Source organism: Temnothorax curvispinosus, unplaced genomic scaffold (genome assembly GCF_003070985.1).
Source record: "Temnothorax curvispinosus isolate PA1 unplaced genomic scaffold, ASM307098v1 QBEX01002901.1, whole genome shotgun sequence".
Taxonomy (NCBI): domain Eukaryota; kingdom Metazoa; phylum Arthropoda; class Insecta; order Hymenoptera; family Formicidae; genus Temnothorax; species Temnothorax curvispinosus.
In genome coordinates, this window is record NW_020212681.1 from 154,149 (window position 1) to 171,719 (window position 17,571).

Consider the following 17,571-nt stretch of genomic DNA (forward strand, 5'->3'; position numbering starts at 1 on the left):
TCGATGGCGCACGGCCTGTCTGAACAGCACTTCACATCATATGAGGATATCAAAAATTGAGTCGATTTGTGGAAGCCTCAAAGGATGAAGCGTTCTTCCGACGCGGTATCCATATACTGCCAGAAAGATGGGAAAAAGTAGTGGCTAACAATAGACAATACTTTGAATAAAACCGTACGTACCGTTCTTTCACAATAAATGCGTTTTTCAAGCAAAAAAACGGACCGAATTAAGTTGTACACCCAATATATATATGTATATACTTACCTTCCACCTGTATGTATTGCGTACGGGATGAGCAGGAGCAACTTTGTGACCTGGAGCGAATTATTTTCCCCCTTCCCTTGTCAAACGTTTATCCTTGGCATTCATCTTAATTTTCCGACGACCAGGGGACCGTGTGCACGAGCGCCGGTGTGCGTAATTTACCTTTCTTATATACGAGCCCCGAATGGTGCGTTTAAAGAAGTTTATTAGCTGTCCACAGGGATATATCGCTCTGTCCCGGTCAATTTCCTTACCGGCCCTTATTTTTGCATTAACCGGCAGTACGTTTGTGGCTGTTATTATGCCTGAAACGCGTTATTTTGTGCAACGTATCGCGAATTCTATCGATCGGCACAAGTGTTTGATAAATAGGAATTTTGAGCTCTCCCCGCCCCTTTTTTCTTCTCTCTCCTTACGGGAAACGTCTATCGAATCTCTAACTGACGAGAGGTGAAATGTATCGGAAAACCAGTGTTGTTCGAATTGCAGCGCATCTGCACGTCCGTAGCAACGCACGGCGGAAATATATATCCGGAGATATACCGCGTTCTGACGCGAGTGATTTTATTGAAGTCTCATTTCTCGCGTGCGAAAATCTATAACAACGTTCGAACGTGCCGCGAATTGTGCTCTACGATGCAGCTCGCGATAAATCTATATCCCCGCGGGGAAAACCTACGCGATCGTTCTAATAACTAGCGTTATATGTGCGCGAGAAAGTTGGGACTAGGGTGAGGAACAAGTTATATAACTCATTATTAATCAGTTTTAATCCCGCGTACAGAAAGTCGCGCGGATTAAAACAGCTCGGATAAGTTTCATTTTGCCGTAAAATAACATCATAAGGTAAACGTCGACGAGTTCAGATGGTGGAAACTGTTTTTACGAGTTTATTAAATGTAACACAGGAGACTCACTCACGTATACGCGCGTGAAACACGGAGAATAAAGGATATACGGCTTGTAAAAATTATAACAAACTCCGTTCATTGTGTATTTTTTATAATTTACAGTGCGCATTGTTTATCAGCGGGTGTCGCTTTTGCCTTCGAATACGAACTAACTTTTACATTCCGTGCTCAACGTGAGTTATTTTTTCACGTATTTTTTTTCACACATTATTTTTCTATCTTTATACATTTTTGAAATGGTCATTTTTTATTTCGCGTTCTTTCGGTCCTTTTATTCCTCTGCGCGGAAAGAAAGATAGATAGATAGATAGATAGATAGATAGATAGAGAGAGAGGGAGGGAGACTTTCCTTTTTTATTATTTTAAACTTGTTTTCAATTTCTTATACGTGCACGTAATATAAACATTGCATTTTGAGGCTGTCGCGCGACTCTTGGATGGCAGTTTTCATTTAAAAATTTAAGAGCGCGAGGGCAAACTTTTCAGCAGGGATTCACACTGACGTAATATTGATTCTGTATATTACACGGAGGGGGAAAAAAAGAGTTCTTTGTTTGCTCGTGACAACGGAAACATAACAATGAAACAAATAACTATAACGAATATATTTCGAAAAATTGAATTCGACGAAGTTACTTCAGTTTTTTACTCGTGAGTTATCATAATATCCTTAGGCTGTTAAAAGTGGGTCAAATATAATTTAGTTTGCTCTTTCATCGAAATATTACTCGGAAATACCACGAAATATTACGTGGAATATATACAATTTTTATCAAAAGAAATGTAGGTAGGGGCTACGTGTCCACACTTTACGCTTTTTTCAAGTTTACTAAAAAACTAATAAAGATATTTGGCTAAAATTTTAATGGTATAACCTTTCAACTTTGCTATAAAAAAAAAACATAATTAGAATCGTTGATCTTTTAACATTTTAAAGAGACGAATTTTTTAAGTGGATAAGTTAAGCGTAGACGGGGTCCCATATGCGGGGCTATCTTTTCACATAATAAAAAACACATTATTTATATTAATTTCTATACTTATTTATAATATTATTTATTATTAATATATAATATTGAAAAAACTGCCTAGTCGTTGAAGTCAGAGAAGTAGTAGGCACTTTGTGTAGATTTTTTGACAAGTTTCCTGCGTATAGCTGACTTTTCTTTATATACGGTGGCATCAAACTAATTTTGAGTCCGTTGCAAAATCAGTGTGATGAGTTTCTTTTGTCCCCTCAATTCTTTGATCTTTTTTTTTATTTGGGGGCTTTACTTTATCCTCGGCAGCGTTTGAAATAGAAAATACTCTATAATTTAAGACAAACTCATATATTTAACTTGACGTGTATTTTTAAAATAAAAATTTGGTGACGATTCTTGAATCGCAGGATCAAGTAGTTGTTCGTAGGTCACTTTTTTACAGTAGCGAGTGAGAGCCCGAACATTTATTCCAAAGTCTAACACTGTTTTTACGAAAAGATTCTCGCTCAATTTTTATTCTTTTATTCTCACACACACACACCTGATAACTATATATTAATTGATAATATTATGAATTGCTTACTTTAATTTGAGTTAAACTACTGTCGCACAGCAAATTTTTCGACCGTCAAAAAATGTAAATAATTGTTTTCGCTTTTTTTTAAACGTATATAGCGTCTGCGAGAGGCATCACAAGAAAACAAACAACATTTAAATTTCTTATGTAGGGCATTTTTCAATTACTTGTTACAATGGTAGAGACATTTGTCTCTTAAAACTTGAGATAGCAGTACTGTGGACACATAGCCTCCGTAGACAGATAGCCCCGGTCTCCCCTATATATTTATCTTTAAAAATGCAAATATATATACGTCAGTATATTGGAAAATAAAAGTAAAATGTTTTTTTTTAATGCATAATTCTAGTTTGGTAGTTGATTAAACCATTTGTTCAGTCTTTTTCAACATTAATATAAATTATAAATAAATTAATTTAGTCCTTTCTGATTCTATTATGTGAAATGTAAATCCCCGCATGTTTCACCAGTATAGATATATTTTATCAAAGTGAGGTGATTTTGGCCTTTCTCTTGTTAATTATTTGAATTTGTAGTGATTTAATGAGACTCAATAACTAAATAATCAGTCCTGATAACCGCATGTACAGGTGTTGGGACCAGTTTGTGTGTTCCCGAGAATCGAGCAACCGTAATTAATAAACGAAAAGGCTGGAATATAGCGGCGCGAAATGCTGTTATCACTTTAAACCTCCGGTCGGTAGCGAGATGAGCAAACGCCTGCTCATTAATCGCGCATTAAATCATGAATTAAAAATACGATTAGCGGTCTTCTCCATCAAATAGTGATGACTCGCCAGTTAGCGCGTTACACTGCGAGACTCTTTGCCACCGTCGCGTCGCGACTTTATGAAAGCGGCAGATTTACGATTCACCGTAATGTGTAATGCAGGGTTGTACATAATTCTAGATTAAGCCGACAGCTCGACCTTGATATAAACGGAATTCGTGCCGAGGATCCTCCGCTTCCATGACAGCTGCGTATACCCAGCAATATGCTCGTCACTGTCGCGATTGTCGCATTTTTGAAATTTTGAATATGCAAAATGACTAAACGAGATATAAATCACGAAGTAAAATCTTTATTTAAATTATTATTTAAGATAAGGAAACGAGCGCGGGTATGAAAGACGAGTGTGCTAAACAGAGTGTGTTAGAGTTAGCCAGTTGCAGTTCTCTGTGCAAGCAAAGCAAAGTGGAATTTGCATCTTCTAATCTAAATGCAAGTTGACACAAGTTTCGCTCCGTGATGAAAGAGACGTAGAAACTGAGAGGATTCCGTACCGTCGTCCGGGATGTGTTATCAGGGCAAGACGCTCTTCCTCTGTGCACGATATCGCTGGATACTGTTTTTAAGTAACTACGAGTATGTGGCCGGATAGTAAACCGTAGCCGGCGATTACCAGTCGTGTGATGGATTGCCAGCTTAATGTTGGTTTACTGCGCGTAACCGACCTGGCAATTCGGACCTGTCCGCGTGTGTCGTTTTTAGTATCGGACGTGAATGTAACGGATACCTCAGATAGATTTATCAAAGATAAGTTTGACATATCTCTTTAATCTTTATACAAAATCTAGAAATACATAAATTTTTGTGGAAAAAATGACACTCCTTCTTTCTGATATTTGCAAAATTTTTCGAGTATCTGCAATTTAAGTTGTTAAATAAAAGTCTTTAAATTCTCGATTTAAATGATTTCGCAACGTCGAGATTAATCGCCCGGGGCGATTATGCTGTCGCATAAAGCTCTCAAATTTTCCACATAACATACATATGTACATATGTAGGATGCCTAAATGAAATGGTATCAAAGACCGCTGACATGTCGACTAAGACGACAAAGAGCGTAATTACTGCATTAGTTGTAACGGTCTCAAATAAGTTCCATTCCAGCACACACGCTCTCGTTGGAATGTTGGGATGAAAACGAACTTCACCCACGTCCTAGTTTCGAGAGCAAAGAGCTCTCGTCAAATACACGTGGGAACCGCGATACGTTTACACGGTCTCACCGTTATTTTCCTGTCCTCGAGAGGCCTGATCTTACAGACGTTTCTTTCTTCGAAAAAGGGAGAAAGAGTTCCCATATTCTCGCATCGCCGTTAAATCCCCATGTTTCTTAGAAATCCGGAAAAGGGAAGTCCCTTCGATCAAAGAGTCACATTGATCGATCACAATGTTCTTCTCGCATAGTGAAAGAAAATGCATCTCACAATAGTCTTTAAGCACTCGGCTTATTGCAATTTTCATTTATAGTATTATTATAAAATAAGCAATACAAATCTTTGAGCTTGTGTAATATCGTAGACAGAATATAGATAGAAATTAAAAGTTAGGAGTATTACAAGCAAAGGTAATGGGACAGTATTTAATATATTGTAACTTTTGTCCCAGAAAATATGTTAAATATTATTAAAAAAAAATTCATATTTAATTTACACCTTTGGAAATATATCTATTAATTATTACATTTGCGTGATAATAGAAATATAAAATTTGGGAATGTATTAATTGTTACATTTTTGCGTGATAACAGAAATATAAAATTTGGGAATGTATTAATTGTCACACTTTTTCGCGATAAAAGAAATATAAAATTTATGATTCGTACGATCGCGCGATCTAATGGCTTTAAATTGTAATCTACAAAAAATTATGATTTTTTATGCAATAGCAAGCACATGCTAGAATCACGATGCATTCTTGAGATAAACTCAACCATCTAATTTTCTCATAAGTTTTACGGTCAGGAAAACTTGTTCATGTTGCAAAGTATTGTATAAGAAATCTTGCGCGCGGTTTGCTCGTTGCGTATTGCCCGCATTGCAGTCTCATACATTACAAATAAAATTCTAGAGACGTGTAACCATGGATGTAAAAACGTAAAAACAATGTCGTGCTCAAAATGCGAGATATGCGAGAGCACTACGAGATATAAGAAAGAAGCAGCTATTGGAAATCTAGAAGTAAAATATGTATTTTGCTATCTCCTTTTTCTCTCTGCATTCATGTAAGAAGCAGCATTTAATTAAGATTTAATGCGTCAAATGTTTAATTAATGCTTATATACATGGAGATAATTTTTTTTTAATTTACCCTGAAATCATGGTAGTTGTGAGAGAACATATATTACCAAGAATTTTATGCGAGCTATTCTGATTAATATCTACCATAATAAAAAATATTAATATCTATTACATTAAAATATAAAATATGTTTGATTAATTTTACTAAAATATATCTAGAAAATTTCAATAATTTTTTAAAATTTACCAATCTGCTTGGTAATGTTTATCACGTTTGTAAAGGTCTTTTGTATCCTCTTCTAAAAAGGAGATGTGAAGTTTATTGTTTTCGCTTTTCCGCGATGCCGATTGGTTCTCTTGCTGCGCTTATTTCATTTGCAGCTGTCATTGTATATTTTGACAGTTGTGTGTATCAAGGAGTTAATAGTGTAATAGTAATAGCATAATGTTAAAGCTAAATAGCGCGCGCGAAGCGCACGTCTGTAGTGTCTAGTATTTTAAAAATTCCTTGGTTGCCAAGTCGTCCCAAGTTTGTAGTGAATTTAAGAGTGAATTTAAATATAATAAAAAATTCTCTCTGTGTAGATCTTCTCTTCCGGATGTGACGAAGACATATTTTACGTATATCCAGTTGGGTATAGTAACTAGTTAATTAATTAAAAATTAAAGAAAAAAGTTAAAAAATTAACTTTTAACTTAGCTTAGTTAATTTAAAATGAGTTATTTTTTAACTTTAACTAATTATTTTTAAAACACAAACTTAAACTTATTAACTTTTTTCCTGAGTTAAAAAATTTTTTCATCTCTGAACACCAATATTTTTTTCTATCATTATTTTTAACATGCGATTCTACGATGTATGTAATTCTGCACAAGTATTATATCGATGTTTTGTAATTATTGGTGTAGTTCGTTTTTATATATAATTGTCAAAGAGCGTGCAGACATGGTTAGCACAAAGTGGAAACAAGGTTGCATGCATTTTTTGTTAATTAAAATTTTATTTTTTTTTACGATAATTATTAATATCCTATGTAAAAACCACTATGTTTATCTGTATGTAATTTTTACAACTATTATTAGTTTTTCATAATTATAATAAAAATATATTTTGATACAAAAAATAAAATTTTTTTGTTATATATTTTATATATAAACTTAACTTTATATACAAATAAAATGTTAAATTTATTTGATGATTTATATTGTAATTGGAGTGTTAAAAAGTAACGATTTTTATACATTTTTTTTTAAACGGTTAGTGCTATTAATTTTATGTTTGTACACATATTTTATTTATACTTTATAGAATATCCGTGAATTTTGATATACAAAAATAATATATGGATGATACGGAGGATAACATTGCCGCTGATAGAATCACATCAGAAGAAGTACTAGCAGCTATAAGTAAGCTGAAGAATCGTAAATCACCAGGCATTGACAACATCACCAATGAAATGATTAGGTACAGCGACCACGAGCTAATGATCCATATAGCGCATCTGTTCCGGGTCATCGAGGACACAGGTTGGACACCAAAGGAATGGAAGAGCATTACGGTGCCTGTATTCAAAAAGGGTATGAAGTGTGATCCCATAAACTATGGAGGCATAACGCTATTAAGCACCGTAGCAAAACTCCTCACAAAAATTTCAACGAAAAAGATCACGGATAAAGTACCCATCTGCGAAGGACAACAAGGATTTCAGACCGAACAGATCAACACTGGACGCAATATTCATACTGCAACAACTCATCGAAAAGTCCGTGGAGTTCAACAAGCCAGTGTTTGTGTGCTTTGTGGACCTAAAACAAGCATTCGACAGGATAAGGCTACGCGACGTGATCACCATCCTAAGGCAAAGGAAAGTTAGCCATCTAGATATAATCAAGGAGCTCAACACTAGCAAAAAAACAAAGATAAAAACAGATCAAGGTCTAATAAAAGAAGTCCCGGTCACCACAGGCATCAGACAAGGCGACAGCCTAAGCCCCACACTCTTCAATCTGGTCATGGACGAAATTATCCGAAGCGTCAACAAAGTAGGCTGCGGTTATAGAATAGGGGATCGAATATTGAGGATATTGTGCTATGCGGATGACGCCGTACTCTTAGCAGAAACGGAAGACAACCTACAGCAAGTCCTATGCAAATTTAAGGCGACAGCAGAAAAATTCAACATGATTATATCAGTCGATAAAACCCAAGCGATGGTGATCGCTAAAGATCCGGTCCAATGTAAGGTAGTAGCTAATGACGACATCATCCAACAGGTAAAGTTTAATTACCTTATAGGAGTAGAAACGGCAGGAATATCACCAGAGAAGTATGAATGCAGGCCGACAAAAAGCAGCAAGGATATTTAACTGCCTCAGGGACATTATATGGCGAAACCAGTACATGAGCACGCGGAGCAAAGTTAAAATCTATAAGACCTGTATAAGGTCGATCCTACGCAGCTGAAACAAGAGCAGAAACATCAAAGACTAAAAGAATAATGAGAAGAACCGAGATGAAGATACTGAGGACTACCAAAGGCGTAACCCTCAGAGAGCAGATAAAAAGCGAGACAAGAAGAACTGAACTTGAGATCAAGGACATAGTGAGGTGAACGAGAGAGCGCCAGTGGAGAGACCACGTCCACAGAATGGGCCCGGAGAGAATAGCAAAATAGCAAAGACACACAGACCAAACACAACTCGGCTGTCAGGTAGACCACCTAAACGCTGGTATCAGAGTTGGACATCAGGCTCGCAAGAGGGGTCACAGAGGTAGAATAGACAGGACAACAGTCTTAGTAGAAGAAGAAGAAGAAGAAGAAGAAGAAGAAGATAAATAATATAAAATTATTGAGATATCTACACGGGCAGTAGACATGTTCTCACACTGATTTATATTATTTTTATATATCAAAATTCATGGATATTTTATAAAATATAAATAAAATATATGTGTACAAACATTGATAGTACTAACCGTTAAAAAAAAAGTATAAAAATTATTATTTTTTAACACACTCCAAACCAGATAGTCCCCTTAACTTGGTTTAAAAAAAATTAATGTACCCAAACCTGTATATGCCTTATATCCGGAATAAGATTTCTGATTGGATGTGAAATAATAATCAATATGCAATGTATCCATATATGTATATTTTTGTCTTTGTTTCCTCACGTAATATTACCAAAGTAGAGCTGGTAATATCCGTCGCGTATTGATTTACATGTATTAGATTTTCTCCATCAGTAAGAAAAATAGTTGAAGCAGTGATCTCTGCTCAACAGACCTGGTAGACAGACTTACTTTTATTACGAGGAAGTATTGTGGATTAGGAATGACAGCAAGAAAAAGAGTCGCTTCTTAATTCATTTACCTTCCGCAGGGGAATTAATAAACTATTCCCCATTTCGAATAATGGGATTATCTGAATGACTGATATCTTTAGACATCGCAAATCGATAGTGCTAACTAATGGCGTTTTCATAATTGAAACTCTGTACTCCGACTGTTTCGTGACCGGCACGGCACGGACTCGAATTTCAAAGTAATATCATAGAAAGCACTTAGTACGCACGGACTTGCCTTCCCGGCGATATGGGTCATGAATATTTACGCGGATAGTCATTGTTATTATACTTGATTCCACTTACAATTGGCCCGCTGCTCATGTCCCGTGTATATAACGCGCGCATGTCCTACAATGTGTAGTACGTATCGCGCGAGCCTTTTGTCGCCGATTACAATGGGACGTTACAACCAATGCGGACATTTTGTTAACGACAAAATGTCCGCGTTGGTTGTAAACGTCCCGAAGAATGTTGCGCGGAGCCACGTTAACGAAGCTAAAGTAACGTCGATGCGCGCCTTAATTAATTAGCCGCATCTCTCAAGCGCTCAAACGCATACACACTGCACACACACCAATTATTCCGGTAATGATCCCATAGAAAGCTAATGTAGCGCAAACGAAGTTAATTTGAAGCGTATATATGCCAGATCGGTTGACGTTGACGTAAATATCCTTCGTCACGTGAGAGATGTGAGAGAGAATCCTAAATATAACGTACGTAACGTACTACATTTGCCGAAAAGTAAAACAAATTAACATAAATTTGAAGCGACAATGCTCTGTCAATTTTTTAGGCATTATTGATTTACATATATAAATAGATATACATAATACGTTATCTCAATTTTTGCAAAATCCTTCTTAATCCTTTTAATCATTGATTTATGCGATTCTCCGAGGTATTAAATAAACCAATAAAATATAGTTAGCGATTCTGATCGCAAGCTTATGCGACGAGTTCACGTCCGTTACTAGAAATTGGAAATATTCGATCTATGCAAATTATCGATATGGAACGTGCACATAATCCGGTTTTGCCCGGAGAAACCTATCGTCGTTATCGTATTTTAATGCACCGCGAGTATAATTAACGCTTCTATTTTAACATCGTCACCTCAGATTTTAATTAATTAAAGTATCGGTGTACAATGCGTTATAAGCCGCGGACGAAAATTAACCGATGCACTCTCCGCGTTGCGCTGTGGAAACGAAATAATATAGGCGCGCTGCTTTAATTTTAATGCATTCAGGTATCAGAATCCATCTTCCAATTCATTTAGGAGATATTAAATTGCTGCAAGCTGTTCCACGTTGTTCCGAATACAAACTTTTTTTTCTTTTTTTCTTCACGTGCTGGATAAAAGAAAAAGCAAAGTCAGCCTTTTTTCAAAACGAAGTAACGCCATTTAGCGTAATTAAATGTACACCCGTTTCAGCCTAGCAAAAACTCGTCATTTTTCTGCTCGGTAAACTCATATATCATAACGGGCACGAAAAGGGCGGTAACTGCACTCTCACGTAATCACAGTTTTTCAGTTTACTCAATTTGCTTATAATAAGTACTGCGAATTAATTCCTTCCTCTTTGCGAATTCTTTCTTTCTCTGTTTTAAAGGCCTGCGTAAAACTTGAAACAAAATATCTGCGTTTATTGAGGCAATATATTGTACGCGTGATCGAACTGGATATCCAATCTCGCAGTTAAAAGGATGATGGTAGGTATCTAATGATTCGATTTATAGAAAGACATTCACGAGCTACCGAACACGCTTCGTGAATAGATAAAAACGTTCCGAGAATTTTCTTTGAAAAGGTAAAGCGAGTCTTCCCCTCTGACAAGACGTTCCTACCTCATGCATGTTTGCCTTGTAGAATGTCGTCGAGCACAAAACGGCCGAGAACTTTTATCTTAAAATGCAGAATCCTGTGCATGCGCTGACAAAGTGCAGCGTACACCGTGCCTTCTTTAAATGGTCACATTTCTTTTATAGTTAAAATCTGACACGTTAAAAAAAAGAAGAGAAAGTATATACGAGAATGTTGTCATTGGTGTATATATATGTCAATACTCGCGGTCGTACGGAAATAATCCGTCGGTTCCCGAATTTGCATGATCAGCGGGTACGCATCTAAAAACTGCCCGAGCAAAACCACGCTCGACACACGGCTGTTTGTGTGTTCTTGATTTTGATTTGCAATTTTGATTTGCGATCGCCATGCTAATGAAATCGTAATAAGGGGTTGCATGGTTAATGTCTTCGTAAAAGCTGCTGTCGCGCGAATAAAATCCCCCGGATAAAGCGGGAGGAGAACAACAACGCTACCCGTGGAGAATAGAGACGGTTTCCTAGGCTTTTTGCATTATGCGGATATTTACGGGGCAGTTTAATGAAATCCGTGAGAGGCCGCATTTCCGGATTTGTACACGTTCGGTATAACACATAAATAGCGAAAGAGCATGTATAAATTGAATGCGGCGCCAGAGGCGGAGGCACACACGGCGCATAGGGAGATTCTCGTTTGCCTCTCGACGCTTTGAAACCCCCATTGCGATTTGCTTGAGCACGGCATTTTTCATACGTGCAACAACGGAGCCAAATCGAACACACATGCGAAAGAGATCGCGCTTTTTTTTTGTCAGTCCCCCCCCCCCCCCCGCTCGTCGTCGTTACTGCCGTGCATTGGAGATAACTGAATTTTTTATCGTTCCTCTGTTGCAGCACTGTTTCGCAATATCATACAGGAGGGAGAACCAACGGCAATACGAGCTAAAAGCGGCCACAGAGACGGACTGCAAAGCGTGGATCGATGCGATACGAGAAGCTAGGTAAACGACGGCTCGCGCGCCCGAATCGAAGATCTCGGGGCCGATTAAAATGACGCGCGGCGTCGCGCGTCGCCTTGATTCACGTCGCGGAGATTTCGCGTCCCGCGTAAATCACCACGGTCAGCCACACCGATGATCGAGCGTGGAAGGCCATGTTTTAAATGTTTTCGAGGTCTAATTAAATTTGCCGCCGGTGCGCGACGGCTTCGGTCCCGTCGAATTAATTTGATTCGCGGGTATCGACAAAAGAGCCTCCACCATTGTCGATTTTGCCGTCGATTCTACCGCCAGCGCTATTGAACGTGTTTGAATCGATTTCGATATCACCGAGCTTCCCTGTTTTCCTTTTCTGAGAAAATTAAATGCGACATTGTCAATAAACTCCACGGCTTCGTTAAATGTTTTTCAGATATAAATCAATTATGCACGTGGGACATAGGGATATATTCCGATATTCGTCACCGTTATTCGAGCCGGCACGTGCGGGCTCAAAATGCGATCACCGACAATAACGCGCGCGATATAAAAGCTTCATTTATTCGACTGAATTATAAAGCAATTTGTATAATTTTTCGGTATATCACGCCGCGCGAGGGAAACAAACTTTTTCATTAATACGGCCTCACTGGAGGCGCGGACGGATTCACTTTCTTCATTCCACGGTGTTTAATAAGTCTTCTATTTTTAATAAACGGCAAAATAATCTTGGGTCTTGCGACGCCTGAGACTTGACGCGCATTTGCTTTGTAGAACGAAAGGAGAAACGTGCAGGCTAACGGAATAATCTCGCAATGGACAATACGGTTCGCGGCGTGGCGCAATAATTAACTTTGTTTCTCCAATATCGTTCTATTTTATCAACACTCCGCTGTAGACTCTTGGTCTATTATTCAAGAAACTCCCCCTTAATCTCGTTGATGCGCTGATAAATACGCTTACGGGCACCGCATTAACATCGAGCCGTCTCAGCCACCACCTCTCTATTAATCCCGGTGCCGTAATTTGTGCACATTAACGCCGAAGTAATCTTCATCATGCTATCAAACGCGTCTTATGGGCCAAGCGGAGAGAGCTGGCCGTAACAGCCCGGTTATTGCGGAAATCCCGGCGAACAGGCCTTGCGAGGATACGATGCGAATATTACAAATATAGTTCACCTGTTAGTGCAATTTGTTCGAAACGATTCCCGCGAAAATAAAATATAAAATCGGTTATGTAAAAGGGCTTCTCCGCATATCGTATTTCTCTCGTTTATAAAGGAGATAAAGGATTTCACGCAAGTTATTTGTCTCCGCTGACGATTTTGCAGCCAGCTCGACTCCGTTTATGGATGCGTCCGAAACAATCAGCCGACAACTTTTCCGTCGCAGATGCGTCTCCTGCGGGACGTGATCGTTTCACTGATGCCCGCAGATGTGTCAAACGTCGTTCTAATGTCATATCGCGTGCGTGATGCTATTACGTGAGAAAAAATGACAGCCGCAGATCCGTGTTTTTGCCTGACGCTTCTAAAAATGACTGGAGAAGAATAAAAGTTGTACGTTTATGTTCCGACTTCGGAAATCCTACGTCATCTTCGCCAACATTTTTGTCTTCTTTGTGTTTGGCTAGTCATCACTCAAAATATTATTTCTTAATTAAGCGGCAATTGTTTTTATTATTTTGTTTTTTGAATAGAAAAAAATGATTATAGATGACTGTAAATTATTCCTGGATAATTTTTAAAATCTAAATCTCAATCCAAAATTCAATGAGAATTAAATTATATTTGCTTTCTCTTAATTATTGACATTTATATATAAGAGAAACCGTAAATAATTTATTTATCTGATATCGCTTATATGACGCAAAAATGTTTCGTCCTTTTTAAATATTTCACGGTATGAGAAGCTCCATTTCCCTTTCGCGTAGTCCTCGTTTTACCGGCCGACTTATATACGTTCGCATCCCTGCGGAACGGCTCGGCTGCCTTCTCAGATTACTGCTACTCTGCACCGTAATATGCATAGATAATGATATCCGTGTTACTTTAGCAATTCTGCCATGTCGTGCTCGAAAATACAGGGTTGATACTTCTTCGAGTATCTCGTTTCACGCATAGAGTCGATCGATACCGTGATAATTTTTTCATGCAACTTGGACCACTCGAGAGTGCTTGTTCTGCGTAAACTCAAGCGGAGCTTCTCGGAACACCGCGATATGTGGACGAGTTGTATTATGTACTTATACGGCTTATGGGTATACATGTAGAGCAACTTAATTAAAATTTAAGTTTGAAAGGAAATCTCTTACTTAATCTTTTTGATGAGAGAGACACCATGCTGTGAAATCCTTGCTTAATGTTAGAAGAATTCTAAACCTATGAAAAAAGATTCAAGACGATTCTATGTTATTAATTTAGTAGACACGTTCAATAAAGTTTAATAAAAACAAGATATACGTTAGGACATGCAGAAGTAAAGTACATCTTGCCTAACATATTACACTATTTAACAAAAAAATGCACAAAAACGAAAGTAATCATTTCCAATAGTTTTTAGACGCTATGGTATTCGATCCTATATACCGTATTAGTCTATACGTCACAATTTTGAGAAAGTGGTTAAGGTTACAAAAAAGGGTTTTTGTTCAAAATAAAATTGTTTTTTTCTGCAATTTTAGCAAATTTCTTAAAATTGTGAGCAATTTAATAAACGGAATCGTATTCAGAGATCGCTAAAAAAAAAAAAGCTATGGGAAAAGATTATCCCCATTTTTATACTCGAAGAAAGTCATTTTCTTGTGGAAGAATATATTATTCATATTATAATTTTGCAGCGATATTTAATATAAAAAAGATGTACACGTGGCGTATCATCTTTCGCGTGACATGTTCCTCTCCGGGGAAAGATACTTTACGCCTTGGTTCGTATTTTATATCATTCGTATCACTTTACTTACGGAATCGGCTAAGTTCGGAACCTCGCACCCTCTTTTTTGCGTAGATTATGCTGATAAGATATAAATGTCAAATGTCGCTAGTTACACGAGGCAATGAGAGAGATCCTAAGAGAACTAATCAATCATTTGGCATCGGGAAGTTTGGTAGTTTAATTTACAACCGAAATAATCTTTTCAAGTATAAACGTTATAAAGTAGATTATAACGTTTTTTATCTACAAAATTTTATATAAATTTTAGGTAATTTCTTTCTTAAAATATTCATTTTAAAGATGAGTATAAACGTTATAAATAGATTATAACGGTTTTTCATCTGTAGAATTTTATACAATTTTTACTACAGTTTAAAGTAACTTCTTTCTTTTAAAAAAAGTTTAAATCCAGGATAAAAATTATATAAAACTGTATAAAAATACAAAATCACAACTACGTATGCGTGCGAATTTTGTTTCGCTGGTTTTCAAGTCGTTGAAAATATTTTGAAATTTTGCGATATTTTCCGTTTCTCACACGCCTCGTGACTGCAAGCGGAAAAACCGTAATTTCATTTCCACGCAAAACTGTCCGAATGCGCACTCCGTGCATTTTTCCAGGCCACGTACGATCGAGCGCTTTACTTTTCCTTTGTACCACGGGTTCTCCGCTTAAATAACACTTTTAAGCGCGGCGCACGAGATAGGGGCGCACGAGAGGCAAGCTCTGACTCGGCATCCTTTTTCTTGGGTATTGATTCTAGCTTCAACAAATTGTTGCTACAAAAGGAGGAGCTCGAGCAGAAGCACCTGCACCTGTTGCAAATCGTCGAGAGCGAGAAAACAGCCAAGTGGCAGTACACTCAGCAGTGCGAGGAATTGGCGTCGGAGATAAAAAAACTCCGAGCGGAGGTTAGTCATATCAGCCCGTGTTATATATTTACCTCGTGATATTTTCCGCGGTAATTCTGTTCTGCGTACCCGCGTGTATTTTTATTTCAAAACTGCTCTGTGATTACATTTTGTTACGTAACGAGTAAAACCATTTGTAACGAATAAATTCATTTTTGAAAAAAATATATTGCACGAGGGATTCTGCACACTTTATTTTTATTTTAATATTAATGCTTCAAAAATTACAATAGCGCATATGGATAAAATTTTCACGACACTGTCTCAGAAAAAAAATACCTATATGGACGATTGTTCAAAAAAATGTATATTCTGACCTATATTTGAGAGACTTTTTGGCATCTTTTTGTTATCGTTTTGTTGTCACTTTTTAACGTAGTCCCTTTTTACTTCAACGCACTTATTGTTAGCCCACTAGGGCTACGGTGCTTTGATACCACTCGCATAGAAGTCTTTGTCCTGATTGTCCAATCACATTCCTACGGCAGCCATCACATCACAGAATCAATTTCTCAATTTCAAATCTCTTTTTCTTTCTCAATCTTCGTGAATCTTCGTGAATCTGCGTGAATCTGCGTGAATCTGCTGAGGGGACATGCCTTTCAGGAATAGATATTTTATGACTGCTTTTCTGCTAACCTTCAAATAATTTTAACCATTGTTTAGCTCGCTGTTTGTTGTTAACGAAAGTTGTTAACAAAAGAAGTTTGAAAAATACAACAGTTATTTTCAGTACTGAGAGTCATAAATGACTAATATATGTATGTGAAAATAGTACATGTAATGAGTAGGGAAGAGGATCCGCCCTCTCTCTGCACCCTAAAAAAACCAAACTTAACTTATATCACTGTGACAGTACCTTTTTGGCGACTCTTATGAGAGAAAATTGTTTCTCAACATGAAATGGTTTTACATGGATTTTCAACTTTCCACTCGAAGCGAGGTCCACCCTACACCGCGCAGTGCGGTTTCCAACATGTGGAATTGTATAATGACAGACTTTGTTTTGCACTACGAGCACCGGGCGGTGTGGGGTGAATCAATTACAAAAGATACGAAAGTTACAAAAGTTTGGCTTTATCTTGTTATATATACTATTTGCATGATAAGATTAAAAACTGTGTAAAGTATAAAAAGAACAAGACTGCTTTTTCTTTTTAGACTACTTTTCCTTCTCATTCGTATCGTACACTAACTTTTGTTTTAACAACTTTTTAATAAACAGTGCAGACGGCTAAGATCTTTTAATCGTTAATAATAATATTGAACAAAGGGTGGTTGAAGACCTATGCATTGCAGCCTAGAAGGCTTATTGTGTTTTCCTTTTGATTGTCAGAATTGTCTTACTCATTGTCAGAAGGATGATCTTCATAACATATGTGAAAGAGGACGTTATTGGAGGATTGTTTCTCCTAAATAGAAGTTTTACCCTTTTCAAATATACTTGTCACTTCTCGCAATACGATGTCACGGAAATTAATTGTATTTTCTGCTATATGTTTTGTAATTTGATTTTAATTTATACTGATGATAAATATGGAAAGCAACTTCCGAAGCACTTTTAGAATTAAAATTAAACTTCGCGTTTTAACTCGAATAGTGCCACTAGTCTTTAATCCCTCTCATTAAAATTTCATCGGATGTTTAATTGTGACAATGAAATTGATAACATATCGAAGTTAATAAAATTATTACGTCAGAAGAACTGATATTTCATTCAAGCGCTCGGTCAATATTTAATTCAATCTCGTTTGAGCATCCTCCACTTGGTTTACTTAAAAAATACAGGAAGCTGTTTGCCCG

General features: G+C 37.2%; 1 protein-coding gene across 4 annotated transcripts in view; it reads left to right on the forward strand.

Moving 5' to 3' along the window:
* LOC112452055 (ras-specific guanine nucleotide-releasing factor 1-like) overlaps nt 1–17,571 on the forward strand; it is a 54,717-nt gene that overhangs the window by 21,871 nt on the left and 15,275 nt on the right. For all 4 annotated transcript variants that reach the window (XM_025012068.1, XM_025012071.1, XM_025012070.1 and 1 more), the window contains exons 5-6: nt 11,838–11,944; nt 15,621–15,768. In XM_025012068.1, the coding sequence (XP_024867836.1) occupies nt 11,838–11,944; nt 15,621–15,768 (255 nt within the window). The remainder of the gene's footprint in view (nt 1–11,837; nt 11,945–15,620; nt 15,769–17,571) is intronic.